Genomic DNA, 22,134 nt, shown 5'->3' on the forward strand with positions numbered 1-22,134 from the left:
GACAGAGCTTTTTATTTAATTATGTCATCAAGTTGAAAGGTCCCAAGATCTTCAGATCTCACCCTTGTGACTTTTTCTTGTGGGGTCACATGAAAGACAAGGTTTTCACCACGCCCCCATGCAGCTAAAATTTAGGAGTTAAGAGCCAGGATAAAGTAGATGAGATGAATCAGCTCCAAGACAAGGAATAAGACGTGGTGTCAGAGACATGAGACAATGATGTGAGCTGTGTATTACCAGAAATGGTGGTCATGTTGAGGCACAGGACCATAAATTTACCCTGTGACTACCACACAAACGAATGAAAAGATTTAAGTGATCAGAAAGATTGTTTCATTGACGTGGTGTCAGAGACATGAGGCAACAATGTGAGCTGTGCATTTAAGGAAACAGTCAGGTCATGTTCAGGGCACAGGACAATAATTTAACCTGTAACTACCACATTAAATTAAAAGATTTTTGTGATCAAAAAGATTGTCTCATTTCATTCCTTCAATGAAGCACCTAATCATTGTCCCTGTCACCACTTTTCCATCATGTACTATTGTAACTGTGCTGATTTTGACCTCTTTCATAAAGGCCATGTTTGCTCAGTTATCTATGACAATGATGTAACAAACTTAACATCATTGGATTATTCTAAAATATTCAGTGCATTTCTGAAAGTTAACACTTAAAAATGGGTTTCGTTTTTTTGAGACATCCTACAGATGAACACAAGGATGGATACTACTGCAATGTCTACCTTTTCTCTCCTCCACTTGTTGATCCACGTTGTTGAGTTCTGTGTTGCTACTATGCTGGGAGTCATCATCCCCTCCCAAGGCAAAGCTGATCTTTCTCTCGCTAGTCCCTGCTCCGTTAACGTTACCGATCAAGAGAGCATACCAGAGATTGGGGTAAAACAGGTTAACACTTATACTACTGCATCAAGCTGGATGCTATGGACTCCGTGCATTAGTACCCCCTCGATGGCGAAAGAGAAAGAGAAAGGGGACGATGGACACTTGGGAGACATTGCTGCTATGCGCCCAAATTCAGGTACAGTACATTACTCTGTGAAGACAATACTGGGCCCAATTTCATGGCTCTGCTTAATAACTGTTAGTGAAAAATCCCCACTAACTGTAGCAGAAAATTTGTCACCATTTTTATGAACTGTGTGCACACACCTTGTGAGAACCTTTTAACTGGTGAAATTAAGACAGTTTCAGTTCGTGGAAACAAAAATGTTTGGAGTACGCGCATTCAGTACCTAGGTTTCAGTTCGTGAAAACCAGAATTATGTGATACTGTACAGTACGCCGACGTGGCGCGCACCACAGAGTGTCAGTACCACTGAGTGTCAGTTCAAGGTGTTGGTGACGAATTCTGTGCTTACGATTAGCATATTTCATCGGTTCTAGTTTGTGGGCATGCATACATCTCATAGCTAAGCATTCTATGTTTACAGGGTTAGCACAGAATTCTTCTGCTACTGCTGTTAGCACAGGATTCATGATCATGAGGTTGTGGGTTCGAGCCCCGCCGTGGCCTTGCGTGTTGTGCCCTTGAGTTAGGCGCTTTACCTCAATTACTCCTCTCAACCCAGGTGTTAAATGTGTACTGGCATTATTCAATGCTGGGAAGGTAACAGACTCACTGTGGAGGAGGTGTGGCGATCTCCCCAAAGCAGCATATGAGTCTGGCCCAATCGTTAAAGAAAGAGAGATGGGCACTCCGTTCCTGTTAACACAGGTTCGGCCTATTTACCTTTTTTTTTTACCGCTGCTAGCACGGAATGGTGATCGCAAGCGCGGAATTCTTTGGTTAGCAGCGCCATGAAATTGGGCCCTGGTCTATGCCATTCAAATGAAAAATTGGCTAGGTGCAACTAGCACCATACGTGCATGAAGCAACATTCACATAATGCAGCGTTCCACGCGCACACATGGGAGCTCATTTTAAGCCAGACCTGTGAAGTGCCTCCTACTGATACTCTTCCTGCACGGAGTCCATAAAGCAGTGGTAATCTCAAACAGAATTTGAAGACAAAGGCTTTGGGAGAAAATGCTAATGCAGCCAAACAATTTGTGGTGTTAGCAGCATTGGGGTCTGCTTAAATACATAAGACCACATACTGTCACCATTTTCACAAGAAGACAGGCATGCCAAAAACTCTTTTCTTCAAGTTTTTAAATAAATATAACTTCATTGGGAGTTGTTTCAATTAAAAAAAAAACACATACACAGAGTTTTGAAATTAAAGGCAACTCATCTATATAATCATCCAATGAGAATTTGGTACCAAGTCAATAATTATATTCAATAGTTCATCACTGGGTTTTGCCCCTCACAAAAGTAATTTATTTAAGCATGTATGCTTAGTGCTGTGGGGGGAACTCATAGAAAAGAAAAAAAAAACAAGTTATTTCCTGATGAAAAAGCTAAACATTTCTTTCCAACAATCGAAAAGCACAATGAGCTTTTTTAGCCCGTCTGTGTTACATACTGTATATCACCAAGGGACAATCAGCTGTTAGTACAGCATCCTAAGCTACATGTACCTATGGCATTATATTAGAATTAAAAAAAAAAAACACAAAAGCACAATGACCAACTTTAAGGATCTTCAGCTATATAGGACCTTTTGCATCCTTGAGGAACAGGCAACTACTTTTTTTTGAAAACAAAAGGTGCAATTAATGAAATGAAAGCAGCTTGCGCAACTAATGTTATTTACACAAACAAAGCAAAACGGTGAGACACTAAAATACATCGAAAAAATACGTTGTCAATTCTTTTTGGCATGCTCATCCCTTCCAGAAAATGGTGACAAGACATGTGGCAGGGTTCGATTAAACAAACAAGTGGATTGAGTGTGGGTGGGCTGACAGGCTCAGTACAGACACACTCCAAATTATGACCACGGACTGGACTTAGTACAGCAACATTGAGTAACGTACACTCAACATTTTCAGAACCATACCTTGCTTTGCTCGCGATTGCTCGGAAACTCCTTCCCACAGAGGCCACGGTTTGTGGGGAATTCATCCGTGTAGTTCAATTGACAAAATGACACCTCGTATTTCAGCGAGGGGGGGAAAAAGCTCGGACAAAATATGCTGACTTGTTTGCTTCGAACTGACCAGAAACCGGCTTTCACAATAAACCCTAGTGAAGAAAGGTAGATTATCTGTGGTATTTTTGCTGGACAGGAGTAATACTGTGTGCATGTACTTACCTGATGGGCTGTCTACTACAGTAGTGGGTGCACTATGTCTGGGCGGAGGTGGGCTAGATGTCACACTAGACCCGGCGCTTGCCTGGCGTTGCACCGCCGTCATGTTTGGTGCAGAGGATGACGGCAACTCTAAAAATTCAGAGTCGCGAGTCGGGGCGCGACCGAAGCCACCCCGGTCCACTTTGCGTGGCTTCGGCAGGTTCTGGTAGGTTTCCCGCAGGAAAGACGTAATCTCTAGAAGCAGCTGGCAGGCCACCATTTTCAGGGCATGAGGGCAAGCTGTTCCACTGGGATTCACGGTGGCTGTGTGATTAATTGCAAAATTATACAGATTTACAACTTTTTCCATTTGCTCTCTGGCTTGTTACAGAGGGCAAAATGACAATGCTTATAGTGGAATCAGGCGACCAGAATTAGAAGCTTTAGTGCGATGGTGTCACGCTCATGTGCATGCTGCATGCATTCCTAAAGACGAGGCGCATGCGCATTTTTATATTCCCATTGGTCGAATGAGCACGGAGTGCGTGTGTACTACCTGAGTGCGACTCCCATGAGCCTGGTGCCAGCGCAGAAAATGACTGCCGCCGGATTTGTCTATTTGTGAATTAAGCAAAGGTAAATGTATATCTAGGATAGCTTCCCAAGTAACTGCAAATGAACAGGAGTTGACTTACATGTGCAGTCGAAGGAAAAGAATGACAAAGTACTTAAATGTATTGAATAAGTTTCCATCAGTACTCAATTGTATAAACTATATATAAAAAAACAATTAAAAGCTTCATCAGAATGTAAGGTGTTGACTGAAACAATAACAGATCAGGGGAATCAATCAACGTAACGATTTTATCAGCTCAACCACTTGATTTGTTTTTACTTATTGCTTCTTACTTATGGAGGATAGGGATAGGGTGACCATGTAAGGTTTGATATCTGTTCAGTTCCTATATATTCATTTATCAAATAGCATACCGTAATTTTCGGAATATAAGCCGCGGCTTATACGTTGAATTTGCCCATGAAAATGTTTACTGCGGCTTATACACAGGGCGGCTTATACGCCGAGCCTTGAAGAATAAAAATAAGATTCACATGTGTATTTAATGTACTGGTACAAGAAGAGATGTGTTGCTGAAATGAATTATAAATTAAGAAAGTCATTCACAAACCGAAACCACGTCTCACGTAAAGGTACCGAGCAGTAAAAAGTACGGTGATGAAAGCTGTCTTCGACACTTGCGACCAGCCGTACGTGATACTGGTTCAGTGCAGCAGCGATATGCAGCATGCTTTCCCCCAGCGGACCACACCATTTGTGGTAATAAAGGGGTGTTCTTTCTTGGGAACAATAATTACCAATATTTCCGCTGTTTAAAAAAAAAAAAAAAGACGACTAAAAGGTTAATGGCGTTCGAAACATTTTTTTTATTACATAATCAGTTGTTCAACGTCACAATATATTTTGTTTTCTTGAAATGTATTCAAGAAACGATGTAAAACTCAAAAGAGGGACTAAATCACCCCTTACAAAATTAATGGATTCGTCTATTAAAATGTCCGCTTCGTTTTGACTATTTCCGAAGAAAGTTACGATCGAAACTGGAATTTTTATCGCAACTCCTCGTTAGTAATCGCAACAATTTGATAAGTTTTGAGGTAAAAACGGACCTGTTTATTCTTAGGACAAAACAAATCAGCATCTGTTGCCACAAAGTAAGATTTGTAGCGCTCCAATCAGACAACACACGGTGGGTTTCATACTCTCTCACGTGCTGTGGGAAAATGTTGTCATTCACCGGCGTGCGTGGCGCAGGCTGCCGGGCTATGACGGGGCAGCCGGCAGCAGTTCCCGGTGTTTATTTCTCATCAATTCCCATATTTGTTTGTAAAAGTATCGATTGTAAATGATTTGATATAACTTTTGTGGCCCTTTTAATAGCTTCTGTAGTGTAAATGGAACTGGTTCAGAGCATTTTGACTAGAATTTGGAGGTCTTACAAAATTGAAACCGCTGCCGTCGGTGCGGCTTATACGCCGGTGCGGCTTCTACGCCGACTTCAAATCTTAATTTGCAGATTTGTGTGTGCTGCGGCTTATACGCCGCGCGGCTTATATTCCGAAAATTACGGTAATTGTTTGATCAATTTTAAACTAAGTTGTAACATTTACAATATACTGTGAAATAATTCCTTTACAAAAACCATTAGGCCAGTGTGAAAACAACCTATTTCCAAAAGAATTGGTGATTGTATACACTACAATTTCTGCAATATGTTTGGAGGTGCTGTAAAATCTCAGTATGAGGGCATTTTTGGACTATAACAGTTAACGTATTTCACTCGTTAACAACTTTTGGCTTGTGTGCGTATGTATGCTTGCAGGGTTGGTAAAGAATTGCTGTGGTATTTATTGCAGCAAGGTCAAGGGTCGATTCAATGGAGCTTCACAACTGATTTTTGCTTAATAATGATGAGAATAATATTGTGGTGCTTATAAATACAATGCTCTTCACCAATCTCTCAAAGCACTTCACAGTTACTACCCCTGTTCCTTAGTCCATGCGAAGCATTTTTTTCTAGAGCAGATCAAGATCAACACAATCTGGTCTTGACCCTCACAGGGACCGATTTATACCCCTGGCTGGAGAAAGGCAATTGAAGTAAAGTGTCTTGCCCAAGAACACAGGCAGCATGTTTCCCGTCAGGATTTGAAAGCCATGTACCACAGCACATAAGTCGAACACCACAACCATTTGACTACAGCGCTTAGCGATTTACAGTGCATTATTTCCTGCTTAGCAACTCTGTGAAATAGTGCCCATGTTCAACTAACAGTCCACAGTGTCATACCTTCATCCAGGAAATCTTCCTGGTCATCTTGCTGTCGCAGTCTACGTTTGACGCTCTCATCCTTGATTTTGCCGATGACTATGGTGAGGTCTTTAGCTTCCTGACGTTCAATCTCCTCAAGACGTGCACCAATGGCCTGCAAGGGAGGGAGTAGCGATTCTTTTGTACAAAACTGTGCATAACGCTTCTGCCATTACTGGGGATCACCATGAGCGAACAGCAATTCATTGCAAGGACTGCATGGTCAATACTTTTCAGTAAGAATGGGTTGCACGTTATTATTACTCTCAAGTTACCCAAGTGTATACTCTGCCAATTGTGCACTTACGGGTACACTTGTTTCAGCGTAAGTATTGTTGATGTCCTCTAACCCGGCACTGCCCTTAACGTGGTGCACTTTGACTTTTCGCATCTAGTCCCTTGAACTTCTAGAGCAAACAGTTTACCTCAAATTTCTCAGTCAGTAAATAACCATCAAGTTCTAACATTTCAGTTTGTAAACTTTTTAGTTTATCTACCCATTTAATAGGTAGTATGGGGACCGAAGACGATGTGGGGACAGCAAAAAGGCCCACAACGCAGTCCCAATTTGCCCAACAATAAAACAAATAAACTTCCCCATAATGGCCCGCTCATTACATTCATTGTGTGTGTGTCAGTTATTTTGGAAACATAGAAAATGACTCAGGGAGACCATCTGCCTTTGTTGCTGATGTTCGCCAACGTTGGTGGCCAACAGTCGGCCCTTACTTGAGCAAACGTTAGCATTGCTCGCATAAGCACCGCTGATATTCCTCCCAAAAATGCACGGATGAAGGCAAGGAAGCATACCTCGGCCCAGAGGTAGAACATCTTGGAGGCCATGCGTTGCATGGAGGCATTCTTCCTGTAACACGAGCCCATATTGCGGGTGCTCATGACGTTACTGGACACACGGCCTCGCTGGTAGCCGCGGCCACTCTTCATCCATTCCGGCCAATCGCCGTGGTTACAGCGGTAGACAAAATGACAGCACTCAAGGAGCAGGGCTGCCCTGGCTACCACAGGGGCATTCTGGGTAACAAGACAAGATTTCTCATTATCACTACAATGTCAGGGCTGATTCATACTCATTATGAACACAAATGCAAAGCAAAATGAACACGAATGCCAATTTGTGATATCACGTAATGTTGTCACGCCGCAAATGAGCAAAAGTTGAACACATCTCATCTCCAGCCAAATTCAGCTGAATAATGTGAAGTATAAACCGGCCTTTAGGCCAAAAAAAAAAAAGTCTCCGGTTTCTGGTATGCGCGCGCGTCGCCGTAGCCATGCCCGTCGGCAAAATAAAAAAGTTTTTTTTTTCAATGAAAGATGATGTCTCAAAACCGCCAAACTCACTGGTTTGACTGGAATCCTGCTGCTGCACAATTTAACGTGTTTTTAGATTGGGTTATGGTCGAGAATAAGCTTTATGTGGCCTCTCTGGACTCCCATATATTTGCACTAAGTTTAGTCGGGGACCATTTGCAGTCATCAGCCGACATTTGAAGCAAAAAACTCAGGTAAAAAAAAAAAAAGCCGCGTCACCGCACCACTTTTTGGGCAAGCTCCATACCAGAAACCGGAGACTTTTTTTTTTGGCCTTATGCTTTCTTCATTTATTCAAAAACTTGAACCCAAACCCATATTTCACTCACACACCGTTGGGAAAAGCTCAATGAATTAAACAACATATTTCCTGGGCTAATTACACCAGGAATGGATGATCTCTGCATCAAGTTCCATTCCTACCTCAATAATCACCCCCACCCCCCCCCCCCCCCTTCCACATCAATGCTCACCAGATGGAATGCAGCAGCTAGCAACTCAGTATCAGGTTTCATTCCCTCATCAACCCTAACCCTGTCCTCCACCAATTAATGCTTACCAGATACAGTACAGTTGGCAGAATCTCTCCATCAAGTTCCATTCCTACCTAAAACCCTTGCCCCACTTCCACATCAATGCTTACCAGATCCAATGCAGCTGCTAGGAACTCAGCATCTGGAACGGTTCCAGGATTGCAGCAATCCATCAGTAGATTCAGCCTCTTCATCCCTGCAGCAATGACGATCCTATCGACTGGTCTCTTCTCCTTCTCTGTAGTCATGTCCAATGAGTCTGAGGCCATTTCTTCTTCGTCCTCCATTGATCTTGGTGTCTCGCAGTCTGCAGATACAACAACGATAGCATTGCAATATTGTGAATCTGACCTACGAATGCAAGTTTGGGAAAATTTAACCGGAAGGGCTTCCAACTTCTGTTGCAATAAGTGTAATAGGAGTCATTCATAGTAGCACACACTCAAGCAAAGGCGCTATGGCTTTTGCACAAATTCAGAATCAGTACGCGCACACTGTATGTCCTGTCCACAGGGCTCTCAAACTTGGTAAAGAAGCACCCGATCTTGTTCACACACAGAGCCCATAACGTACAGGCAGGAGTGGTTCCACGGCATATTCCAAATTTGTCAATTCATGGATATATAATACTGCCCAGTACTGGCACTGTATACCAAGCAAAAACAGGCATTTCTGAAAAGAGTATTAGCCTTTTTTAATAGGACATCATTTTGATTGGGAAAACTCTTTCGTTTGTTCCCAAATTTATCCACTTCAAATAATGCGCTCTTATTGTGTCTACAATATCTCACAAAAGCTTATGCCACATATTCAAGGTTTCATCAAGTGCTCATGGGAATAAACTGTCAAGTGTTTAATAGCAAAACCTATACACTCAAGTGACATTTAGCATGTCCACAAACATAGTGATGTTTCAAAATAGTTGCACAAAGTTTTGTTCATTTTTAAATTGAATTAAAAGAAATGAACATAAAAACAAGAGTGTTTATAGTGAACGTGGCATATTCGTTAATGACAGTACATATCCAGCATCTATACAATGCCTGAATAAATCCCCGTCATCTAATTTGTGAGTTGTTGATCACATGCCATTTAATTATTCGTCCCAACCCATGGCCCAGCAACACACACAAAAAACTATAGACCGCGTTAGTCTCGCACTTAAAGGTCATGATAGAATTTCCGGGCACCTCCGAGCCGCCGGATATAGGACTTTTACACGTGGTTGACTTTGTTTTTTATAATACTTTGCTTTTACGTACATAAATTATATGCGACGACCGTTTTATACTGCATATGGTCTACGCTTTAGAACGACTGGCGCGTGAACCAGAACAATGGCGAATGACGTACGTACGACGTATATAGACTTTTTTACTCTCCTTTTCCCTAATTTGATATATTGCACACATTTTGTAAATTGAAATGAAGAATAATATTTTCTTTCAGTAAAAAGAACAGTGTCAAATCAAACTATTTCAAGAAAACTACTCGCTTCACACACTGAAGCTCCTATTCGAGCTGCCCGGAAGTTTCGTTTCTCGTAAACTCTTGTACGTTCTGGGGGGCGACTTACATGCTCTATTCCACGGTAAACAGAAGTTCCATTGCATGGTCACACGATTGATTGCCCTGACCAATCAGATGACGAGGATTTATTTAGGTGTTGCACAAAACAGATCATGAATCTTTTAAATTTGTGCAATGGAAAGAATAATTTCACGAGGTGAAACCGAGTGGAATGTTCGTGGAATGGAACATTTTATCTGTCACCTAATGAAATTATTCTTACCATTGCACTCATAAACATACATTTGTTGTATACTTTTGTTGACCAGCAAAACCTGTGGTAGGAATACTTCTTTCCATGTCCGACTTACCATCTCTCTCTTCCGTGGATGATGGGTCTCGCTTGCTCTTTTTCCGAAACTTGAGAAAGAAGGAATGGTCCTCCACTTTCTTGCGGCTGCCATACACACCGCCTGTGTCCTACAATTCAAATGTCATTCATCATGGTTTTTAATGATTTTCATACCAGGCTTCTGTGTAAGATTTTACATGTACTTTGTGAATTTTTCATTGAATACTGTCACAAACCTTTGAATGTACAAAATATGATAACCTAATATGGGATCATAGAATTTTCACTACTTGAGCATTGACATTATGCTCAGAAAACCAGGCACATGTCCTGTGAACAGTGTTCTGCATCAATTAAAAAGGAATGATATCCTCAGGGGTGTTCCTTCAAGAAAACAGAGGGGACTGCTTTTCAAAAGTTTTCTAATCCCTTTTGAGGGTACCTTTCAAAAAGCGCACCTACTTTCACCAACAAAACTTGCATCTCAGTGAACTTAACAGTACAGTAAATCTAAATAACACAGTAACTCTAAATCTGAACAGACAATCCACACACAGGGCAAGGGTGCAAGAACCAGAGATGCCACAGGGTCTGCTTGAAAAAACCGGACTGGGTCTGCTTGAAAAAAAAAACGGAACGGCTGCTTAAGAAAAAACGGAACTTTGTGTGTGTGTGAAAAAGCCACTCCGAGTCCGACACAAAGTCCCTGTTGTCATCTTTATCTTGAAGCCAAGCCCAGTTCGGTTTATTTTTTAATTTTGCTTCAATGGCCTTTAAGCTGTCGGTTCGTTCAATCACTTTGACTTTTTCCATATTCCTAATATTTATGCTGCCTGACACGAAACATGCATGATTCCACAACACTGCTGTCGGGGTACATGATCCTTGCACTACGCAATGCGCTCAACGAAAACATGGTTGGTACCCGGCATTTTTTGTACTAACATAATCACTGCGATCGAAAACCACCGATAACTGAAATGATAGACTTGATTTCCAGGCTGAATGCTACGTATGCTTAGCGCACAACATGCCCATACGGGGTGAAGCACGTGCGTCGCGCCGTTGTATATTGTGTGCAAGTACGTTGGCCGCCTGTATCGCATGCAGGCTCGGCAACAACAAAGACTGTTTTTAAGACTACTTCAACCAACAACGTTGTGCCGTGCGTGTGCCTAAATGTACTAAATCGAGAGCGCTAACGAGGTAAAAATCAACGCATTTTCACAGTTTTTCTTCTCTTTTTCCGGTTCATTTTGACGGCCGGAAAAAAACTGAATTTTGTGAGATTTAAAAAAAAAACGGAATTCCGGTTAAAACCGGAAAAGTGGCATCTCTGAAGAACCAAAATCCATGTGTCTTTTTTCAACCTTTACTTTTATAGAATTGCATATAAACCCGAAACTGGCAAAACCAATAGTGAAAACACCAATATGAGACCTTTCAAAATTAGCGCTGAGTAAAAAATCTCACTCTTCAGCACGAGCACTGAAAAGGATTAGCTCAACGATCAGCATCCTACCCAGAACAAGGGTTTGCACATTTACATGAAGATTCTGTCTAATATGCTTTATACATTTTTCGCAATTCTTCCTTGCACTCTGCCTACAGAAATGTCTTCCTTTTTGAGGACCCTACATGTACAATGTCAAAGGTAATATGTGGGTAATACCTTTCATATGTGCATTTTGTTTTGCAAAAGAAGGGAGAAAAATTGAAAGAAATGAAAGAGAAGCAGCATGTAATATTTACCATATGCACCTTCTTGGCCCTGGGTGTGGTCTCGGTGGGTTCTGGTAGCTCAGGACCATCCTCTGATCCCAGATTGGAACGGATCGCTCGATTGCGCCATGTCGTCACAGCTTGGGCTTGTAGTTACCAAAATAAAATTTACTACATTTCCTTCTTCTTAACATTTAAGTCATAATATGTAGCTTTTAACATATGAAGCCGACATTATTCTAGTCTAGGGGCTAGACGTTGTTATAGTTTGATACGCAATAACCCGCCGCCACGTGAGGGCGTTATCACTGACCAACCAATGTCACCCATGAACCTGTTAGGAACAACGTCTAGGGAAATTCGTAAAATCTCCCCCCCCCCCCAAAAAAAAGGAGGAAACTGGTGCACATGCACTACTGCTGCAGGCAATTACTGTCCATTTTCAGTCCCATGCACACTACATACAACAAAAGGGCTGACCAGTGAAGTTACACAAACGTCTTGCTACATCTTTTATATTACTGGAAGAAATTTAACAGTTTGGTTCGGAACTACAACGAACGTTTTGAATGCGCTGCATATATCAGGCCAAACAGGTGCACGCGCATTACACTGCCGATATGAATTTCCCTAGACGTTGTTCCTGACAAGTTCGTCAGTGATATTGGTTGGTTGTGATAATGCCCTCTCGCAGCAGCGGGGTTATCGCAGCGGGTTATCATGTATCAAAGCATAACGTCTAGCCCCTACACTAACATTATTCATGATATCCAGTCAATAACTGTATCCAGTCAAACACCGATGACATTAGTGCCTGATCCAGCATTGTACACTCCAAGATTTGCAAGTGCAAAACTTGAAGCATGTCTAGTTCACAACACAAATTTCAAACTAGTCTATTGTACTGAACCCAAATGACCAGGTTTTAGCCAACCAGAATAAAGAATCAGCAAAAGGTACACTGTAGGTTATATTCCTTTTGGATTTGCCTCATAAGGTGCATTTAAAAAGTATTAATATTTTCGTCACGTATTTGATTCTTCTTAAAATTTCTAGAGTTTAAAATTCTAACACACTAGGAATGATACAATGTATCACAAGCTTTTTTCAATTTTACTAGAATCAATAATTTCTGAAAATTCAGTCGAAGTTCAAAAACATAAATGTGTCTGAAATCTTGGCTTTTATCAGGACATATGTTTCCAAGTAGAACACTCTACCAAATCCTTATTTGACAGATGGTAATTTTTTTCCAAATCAACAAATTAAAATGTGATCATATCATATACATGTACTTAAATATTTTTGAAGCGATTCTTTTCCTTTGGTTGTCTGGATTCACAAAAGATTTCACAGCAAAAGACACAAATTTGTGACAACTTAAACAGTGACAACTAAAATTCTTGCTTTTGGATATGGCTGTATTCATTTTTGTTTTCAAACACTTCCCCCAAAATAGATAAGTTTTTCTCACCAAACTGGAAGACACTGAAGCGTCTCTTTCCACCAGCCCCTTCAGCTAGCCTCTCATCATCGAGTGCGCAGTCTGTGCTGCGGAATTTCTTCTTGAACAGATGTCTGCGCAGGCGTGTGCCTGGGCTCACGTCACCCCCTTCCCCACCGTCTTTGCCGGGAGGGTTGGGCAGGTTTTTATCCGAGTCTGACTTGGTCTCACTGAAACTGAAAGGAAGGGGAAAAAAGGAGTTTTTCAATTTAGTTTTGCCCTTCATAGACTTTATTTTATAATCAGTGCACACTTATGCTTCCCAGAGCTTGGGAGAATATAAGATTTGAAATTTCACGGTATGGTGGGACTCACATCTATGACCCCTTATTTACTAGTACATGTACATATGTCTGAAGCACTCAAGCACTTGTCTAAATCTGACACTCCACTAGGCTCTACAATATAAATGTTACTACCCATAAAATACACACAATTGAAGCACTAATGCTTGGGTTGTTTTTCAGGATTTTCAGCAAACTCGATCTCCATGATTGAATATTTTTAACCCAGTCCTGTAATTGGCGGTTTTTTTTCTGCTGTTGGATGTGGATAATAAATAAATGTGTGTACGGTACTGTAAATGTATGTTTTTCTACCATTTTACCCTGTCTGTCATGTGCAGACTCTAGAATCTGGGGAGGGGGGGGGGGGCAAAGAAATAATCTGGGGGCAACATAGAAACAGCATCGGCTAACAAAAAAATCAAAGAGGGGGGGATGGACTGGACACCATGTGACGTTTGGGGGCACTGTTCAACACCATTCATATATGTATCTATGTACACGTAATTGTGTTTTGGGGTCATTTCCGACTGTTTCCAGTCTTAAATATACATTCAATGTGAGGTAAATTATTAACTTAGAGTCTCTACTTTGCTTGTTTCCTTTTTTTTACCTTATTTTATATTTTTTTTTCTCTTTTGTTAGATTTTCTTGGGGAGAGGGCAAACTGGGTGGGCAATGCCGACAATTGTGGGGACATATTTGCCTCCCCCCCCATGCTCCCTGTAGTGGCGCCACTGGTGATGTGCATAATGTGTACTCAAAACACTAGTAATTGTACTACCAGCTCACGTTGCTTCGCTGTAGCCAATAAATGTGGCACATACTGCATGGACGAGGCACGGAGTGCGGTGTCACGTGAGGGGTTTTAAACACTTTTCATTTTGTTTAAAGGCAGTTTAAATATTACCACCCACGTGGCAGGGTCTTATAACCAATACAAATGGTTAAACTCTCCAAAGCATTTAGGAATGAAAGTTGAAGTATTCAGTGTTCATAATGCATATTGAGGACTCACCCAACTTTGCCCGTTTTGTCTTTATCTTTTTCATCCTGCCCCTTTCCTGAGGAGTCAATCAGTCCACTCAGAGCGACCCTCCTGAACACCCCACCGTGGGCCTCTCGGATGTAATGAAGAAGCTGGCGAGCGTCACTGTACAGCGACTGAAACAATATTTGCAATTCACTTCTGCTTAATATCATAATGCCTCTGCTTAAATGCATTAGTCTAAAGTGCTATTAACAAATGCATTTTTCAAATGACTCCTTATATACACACTATGCATAAAAAACTACCTTATGTGCCTCTTACGATAGAGTTTATCATTTGCAGCTATCCAAATGTAACTGACAAAATTATTGTTGAAAAGCCTTCTTGGTTAATACTGACACAAACTCCCTGTGTTTTTTTTTTCTTTCTGGCATTGAAAACAATCAAAGAAGGTCATTTCAAAGATGGGTCAAGTGACGCATCTTTGGAAATTTCCGTTGGCAGTTGGTATGTCATTCGGCGAATCCATGTATGGATGCGCGCAAGCATTGACACATTGCACACGCATGCTGGGTTGCTCTTATTTGTAAGTTTAGTGCATGACATCGCGCAGTTGCAATCAGCTGAATGAGAAGTGTCCAGGGCACTGATTTCAGGTGCAATTCAAAACAGGACACTGCAACTTGTGAATTGAAACCAAGTTCTTAGAATATTGTTTTCTCAGAATGTACAGCATTCAGAACTAAGACCTCATCAGGTTAGTTATTCAGTACCTGTCTTTATATTTTTAGCACTTTTGTTGCTTCAAACGAAAAAAAATGTACACATGGCGAAAAACATTATTGCATTTATACTAGATGGGAAAGTAATTGTATGATCTTTCACGCTTGCACGGCACCGCTGTGAAGTCAAACTGGATGATGCCTAGCGGCGATATCCAGTCAACTTTCTGAGATTCTGAGATTCTGAGATTCTGAGATTCTGAGATCTTTAAAGATATATCACAATCTCTACAGCTTCTTATAGCTTATTACAAAATAACAGTTTTGCATCTCATAGTCACAACTTTTTATGACAGCTTTTTTTTGCAACTCAATATTGGGTAGTGTCCTTCACTGACAAAATTTCATTGGCACTGGACATCAGAGCTTGCAATAAATGCACAAGCCACTTGGGATGGACTAGTAGGCAGGAGGTCATGGGTTCAAGTCCCATCCAAGTAGCTTCAGAACTTTCTCTTACAATGCTCTCAGACAGCACCGAGTACACAGTGCTTTAGGAATTACATTGCCGAAGGTAAAACCCAATACTGAACATGTTACCTGAATACTTACCGAGTTCTCTGGGGCGTTGAGCTCCTCCCTTGAATTGGCCAGTCTAGTGACCATAGCCTTGAAGATGCTACCCACTATGGTCCCCTCAATTCCCCGCACTCCGGTGCCTGCCACACCGCTGCCAAAGTTGGTCGCAAAGCCACCCCGTGCGATACCCTCATTGGGACCGGTGCTGGGCCCTGCGTTGTAGAAAGGAGAGCCTACGCGTGTACATGCACGAATGATGTACAGAGTAGAGGGGGGGGGGGTGTGGGGCGGGGTAGGGAGGGAGAAGGGGAACACAACAAACTGATTAACTATTTAGGGAAATACTACAGGTGGTACAATACTGGCATAAGGCGAATAAAAAAAAAATTTAAAAACATGTTTAGCGTCCTGCCTTTTTGGAAAAAAGGAAGCGGGAAGCCCTTTTTTTTTCCCCTCCAAAATTTTCAAATGGCCGCCATTGGACTCAAGAAATGACATAACAGCTTTTTATGGGATAGATGCAACAGATAAAGAAGCCAAAATTATTTTTCTTTTTTTTTTGGTTTAAAAAAAAAATTAAAAAAGTAGGCGACCTCCAAAAAGGAAGCGGGCGCGGATGCTAAACAAGTTTTTTTTATTTCGCCTAATAAGGTACATACTGGAATGAAAGTAAGATTGAACTAAGTGTCCACAGGTCCAGGTACATTTACAGTTCTGTGAAACCTACAACGACAATCGGAAGGAAATGCTGGTAAAGTAACAACGCCTCAGGATAGTCAGGGGGTATTTGTGGAAAATAAGTGGGAGACACATCTCAACAACATCTGAAAATAAACCCTGTTTTACAGAAAAGCTGGAGGCTATTGCCAAAAATTGTCTTCTCTTCCAATGTCAACAAAAACCAAAAGTTGAAAAACAGAAAACTGTAACTAGACTATTTAACAAAGGACAGTGTTAACTACTAAATAGAACACAAATCCCCCCCCCCTAAAAAAATATGTATTTTTTTTTAAATAGGCGTATCTAAAAATTTGAGTGGTTTATTGTCATGTTTTAAGAAAAAATGAAATCTAAATAAACTGATGCTTTGTGACTAAAAAACACACCATTTAATTGAATGGAAAAAAGTGTGCCAAATAATGTGTCCATTGCATAGCGAGTTATGGTGAATTTACAAGTAGGTGTAGATGACATGACTGTAGAAAAATCGGGAGCCTTGCTTAACTCGAACTCCGCATACCTCAAATGTTTATCTGTTCCTTTGATATTTGACTTAACGGGAGTTTACTGTAATATGCATTGATGAATCACAAAATTATAGCATGTATCCACTCAATAAAAAAAAGGCATAAAATTACTAGAAAAAAGGGACCCTTAATACAAAGACAAAGAATTGTTAATACTCAGCTGGTCACTGCCAATAGTAAGGGCATTGCACCAAGAGAAAAAGCGCTACATACCTGGTCTGTGTGGTATCCTGATGACTGGGTCTTCACAGAAGCCCAGCAAGGCATGCAGAAAGTCCAGAATGTTCTCTAAGGGATGGGTGCTGATCATGAAGCGAAGGTAGCGACGGAACTGGGACGGGTCAATCTTGAACATACGGTTCAGGCATTGCTGGCCCATCAACCGAAGCTTGTCACCTGGAGAAAAGGAAAGGAAAAGGCAAGTGTCCAGCTATTAATTGGTGTCTTTTTAATTTCCTGATCATGTGGAGTTAAGCTCAGGCGAAGAGGTTCTATCCTTGTCTTCAACCTATGTGCGCTGGAATTGATTCCCATCGGGTCTACATGTACATAGAGCAGTGGCGGTTCTAAAATGTGTCTAGTCCCCCCCTCCCAAAAAAAAAAGCCATAAAAAAAACTTGCACTAGCAAAATGTAAGAATGTGAAGCACATGCAAACGGTGTCCCCCAAAATAAATAGTCGTGAGAAGGGTGCATAATTTGTACACTTTTAGTTAATATTGTGTGCCTGATTGAAGGATTTTATCAGCGCTCCCCATTGAAAATACGTCACGAGCCCCCCCCCCCCCCCCCCCGCCCCCCAATTGATTTTTGGAGGCCTAAGTGTCCGGAGAAAATAACCAGTCTACATTTCAGCGCCTCCCTGAAAAAAATTCAGGATCCACCCTACTAGCCCCCCAAAAATATTGGCTCTAGAACCGCGCCTGACGTAGAGTTTTCAGAGCCGACATGATTCTGTTGGTGTGCCTAAGAATGATGATCGGGGGTTTCTTTACACCTCTAGATCTACATGTACCAGAACAACAATCATTTATCATATTTTCTACACAGATTTCTTCAGGTCTGTAAGCTACTAGTGTAAAAATTAACTTATTGCACCTACATGCATGCAAACATAAATCGAGAGGACATTAATTATAATGAGCCTGAATTTACCCAAATGTTATCTCAGTTCATAGCCCACTTAGGATTGACAGCAAAAAAAACCCACAATTTTCTTGGTCTTTAATTTAAGAAGTATTATAAGGTAAGTTGGACAGAAATCTTGCGACAAATTTCTCTCCATGTTAACATATATGTACTTGCGTAATATTCTGAGCATGTATCTTATACATAAAATCTGCCTAGAAAGTCTTAAATTCTTAGCAGAGCACAATCCTTAACAATTAATGGGGTGGGAATACGCAATTACTAGGGAAAAGAGGACAAACGACTTGATATTATTATCTTGCTTCATTTCCCAATCATGTCACATATTTGTACCTCTTTAGTGTGAATGACCCAAATGCTACTGAATATGGTACTTAAATCCAAACTGGTACATACACTGTAATACCCAGCCAAGCCTAGCAGGCCAAGTGTTGAAGTGGCAAGGCATCTACACTATTAAATAAGCAAGAGGATGTCGGTTTGATTATACCCACCTTTAAATTGTGAGCTAGTTGGATCCCCCCCCCCAAAAAAAAAAGCCACGAGTATTACAAAATTAAATCAGTAAGTGGCAAATGCCACTGTAAAAATCACCATCTCCCCGGTACAAAATTCCATCAAATGTCAACATAACATCAGGTCCAGCATGCAGACATTCCAAACCCTATGTCTGTTTAGTTTTCAAGCAGACAAGCTCTGCCTTGCACTCACAGCTGACGGACACCCTGACCTTACAAACAACATGTGCACATATTAATTATGCATATTACGGGATTATTTTTTAATTTGTATTAACAATCCCCCAGGCGAGGTGCATAATTCTTCACGGTACATTAAGTCAGCCAGTGCTTCCACTACAAAGGCCAATTAACGGTACTTGTAGTTAACACTTTGATTACAAAGTCAACCTTGTTGTTATTGATTCACTTATTGACCGGTACTGTACACGAAGGACGGCACAGCACAATGGCCGAGATTTTAAGTATTGTGTTCATATTGCCAGCCCCAGCTTCAATAGATTTTCAGTTCATAACTTGCAGTAGTAAATTGCGGTTCGTTAAGTCCTGTAATCTGAGCATTTCCGTCAGGTTAAAGGCATAGGATCATTGCAAACACACAAAAATGAAACTCAGACTGCCAAAATATTATCAAATGGAACACCTGATTTACAGGTAAATAATAGTGTGAAACATATCCTGTGAAATCATTGAGCCTAGTACGCTGTCATTGCCAAGAAAAGAGGAATTTTGTATTACAATGGTTAATTGTCACCGAGGACAACTAGTTTTCTCAAGTACTACATCTTAATAGATGGCCACGAGCCAGCTATTGACTTCTTGGGCGTATTCTAAACCCTGATCTGGGGTGACCTGCGAACGGTGTTCTCGGGTGGCCGATTACGAACGCCCAAGTGCATGTGGAGTGCAGCTGGGCAAAAATTCAAGATGGCAGCTGCCGTATTAAAAGGCCGATTGAAAAGAAGGGAAAAATAACTGAATTCAAAAATAATTGAAATCCTGAAACAGGTATAAAAATTGGACAAGACAAGGCCGACAAGCCCACTCTATGACCACGTGCATGTACAATTATATTTTTTATCATTACTGCTCCTGATGAGTGCTTTTAATTTTATATACAAAAATTAAGGCAAATTCCGGTTGGGGCCTAAATCTGCCATCTTTGTTCTTGATGTTCTTCATCTACTCCCTGATAAGTAGGGAGTGAAAATCCTGTTTGCGAACATCGTTCGCGTGTTGGTTCTGGTCATTCGAAAACCCGTTCTCGTGTTCATTTAACACGAGAACGGGGTTTTGGATACGCCCCTTGTGTACACTCGGGTACACTGGGTACATATGTATGTGTATACAAAATGGACTACATGACATGTATTATCAATAAAGTAAACAATTGTACAAGTGTACAAAGTAAAATAATGTACATTCATTAAGACGCTATGTAAAGGATAATGAGACAAACCCATTATCCTTTTCACATGACTCGGCCAAACATCATGACTTGAGACCATTAGCATCTAATATCAACATTTAGGGTCACACAGGACCCCTGAAAGGCATGCATGTGGAATTTGGAAGGAATGATCATTAAAGGAGTGATGTTGTACTGTATCTTTGTAGATGTTTTCTTTTCATGCCCTTTTAATTTAAGTGGTTTTGGTGAGGGAAATTTCAGAACCCTTTTAATTTCAAGGGAAGGTTTTACCAAGAAATTTTGAAAAAAAATCAAACATAAGGTTGAACAAAGAAATGTTGGGCTTCTGCCTACAGCAACCAATGGGAAACTGTCAAGATCGGGCTGGATAGCTCAGTCAGTATAGAGTGCCATCATGATCAGGTTACATTTCTTACCTTCTTAAAATCTCATCAGTTAGTGGTTTATTTCATTAAAGCTACAGTCCATCATTTGCAGCTATCCAAAAAGTAACTGATGTAATTATTGTTAAAAAGCATACTTGGTTGAAAGATAGTAATGGGACTAAACTCCCTGTGAAAATAATTTTTTCTGGCAAGCTGTCATTTTGAAGAAATCAATGAAAGAAGGCCTTTCCAACGATGCGTCGCGTAGCTGCAAACGGCTCAGTGAGAACGTGTCTCGGACGCTGAATTCAGGCCCAATTCAAAACATGACTCAACAACTTTCGATTTAAAATCGAGATCCTAGAACATTTTTTTCTTGGAAGATACAGCATTCACTGAGCTGAAACTGAAATCTTGTCGGGTAAGTTGTTCAGCACACTTCCTTAGATTTTGAACGTTTTTGTTGCTTCAAACAAACATAATGCACAAATTACAAATGATGGACGCTACCTTTAAAAAGGAAAACAAATTGAATGACCAAATTCTTTAAATTTAAACCAAACCCTCCAAAACAAATCAATATAAAGGATTCAGCACAGTGTGTAAATGTACCTCATTATGGGGCTTGATGCAATTGACTTGACTCTGAGATTGCAGTTTTTGAGGAGCCAGAAGGCTTTTTTAATCCAAACATATGCCCACGATTATTTAGAACGATTATTTAGAGGGGAAAAAACATACTGCCTGTATTTGTGTGCATCTTGCCACTGTACAATATTCAAGCCTGATCCCTGCCTTTGCCAAGTAAACACTGTCATCCAACTAGCGAGGCAATACTTGATTGTCCATTATAAATTTACTGAACTATACAATGCTGACTAAAAGACTTACTGCTAATTGTTTTACATACATGTAAATAAAAAGAAAGTTTTGAATTTTTGAAAAGCATCTTTTGAAAGGTGTGCTGTGCACAAACAACCCACATGGGAATGCTGCAAGATGCTAACAGGCCTATGTACAGTCCAAAGTCTTCTTCTCATGGGATGCCTTCATCACTAGGCTAGAGTATGAACCTACACACATACACTTGTAATACTCTGAAGTTGAACATAGAAATTGATTGGAGTAGGATTGGAACATGTGACCTCCTTCAGCTAATGCACGTCCTATGGAAGTAGCTGCCAAGGAAAGCACACAAAACAAGTAGACAATTTTGAAATTATTGTTTTTCTTTATAAAAAAAAGAAGTCAAAATACATACAAGTATATTTTGTGTTTTTTAAAGAAAAACACTATTAAAACACAAGATTTCAGAACCACTGAAATAACTTTGAGATTTATAACTTAAACTACGGGTAAATGTAATGTGAAGACATTTTTTTGATATGTTACTTTAGTTTCATGATAAAACCTAAAGAAATAGACCTTTGAGTTGATCTTCGACATTTTGAAAGACATTTTATGGCTAATTGTCTTTGAAATGGGAGTAACGATTTAAACCTAGCCCACTTTAATTTGTAGCAAAATTCAGAGTTTAAACTCTAGGTCAATTTTCAGCCAACCATCCAACTTTATCCAATAAAGTGACAGATTACTGTAGCATGATTTATACTGTAGGACGATTGCTTTTACCAGTCTGCGTAAATGTCACATTCTTCAGAAAGCATACCGGTAGGCCTACATGTATGAATGTACAGTGAATTAATTTGGATCGTCTCTGTAAAACCAACCATACTACAAAATGGGAAGAGGAATTTACATTAATTTCTTTTTTAGATAGCAAAAGAAGAATTAAAAGCCTTTTGA

General features: G+C 40.5%; 1 protein-coding gene across 6 annotated transcripts in view; it reads right to left on the bottom strand.

Moving 5' to 3' along the window:
• LOC119723858 (protein unc-80 homolog) overlaps positions 1-22,134 on the bottom strand; it is a 155,163-nt gene that overhangs the window by 107,159 nt on the left and 25,870 nt on the right. For all 6 annotated transcript variants that reach the window (XM_038194738.1, XM_038194735.1, XM_038194736.1 and 3 more), the window contains exons 4-14: positions 17,079-17,261; positions 15,652-15,851; positions 14,345-14,490; positions 13,013-13,218; positions 11,569-11,684; positions 9,836-9,944; positions 8,066-8,262; positions 6,901-7,122; positions 6,070-6,205; positions 3,224-3,526; positions 746-853 (exon numbers count right to left, since the gene is read on the bottom strand). In XM_038194738.1, the coding sequence (XP_038050666.1) occupies positions 746-853; positions 3,224-3,526; positions 6,070-6,205; positions 6,901-7,122; positions 8,066-8,262; positions 9,836-9,944; positions 11,569-11,684; positions 13,013-13,218; positions 14,345-14,490; positions 15,652-15,851; positions 17,079-17,261 (1,926 nt within the window). The remainder of the gene's footprint in view (positions 1-745; positions 854-3,223; positions 3,527-6,069; positions 6,206-6,900; positions 7,123-8,065; positions 8,263-9,835; positions 9,945-11,568; positions 11,685-13,012; positions 13,219-14,344; positions 14,491-15,651; positions 15,852-17,078; positions 17,262-22,134) is intronic.

This window comes from Patiria miniata, unplaced genomic scaffold (genome assembly GCF_015706575.1).
Source record: "Patiria miniata isolate m_02_andy unplaced genomic scaffold, ASM1570657v1 HiC_scaffold_17, whole genome shotgun sequence".
NCBI classification, from domain to species: Eukaryota; Metazoa; Echinodermata; class Asteroidea; order Valvatida; family Asterinidae; genus Patiria; species Patiria miniata.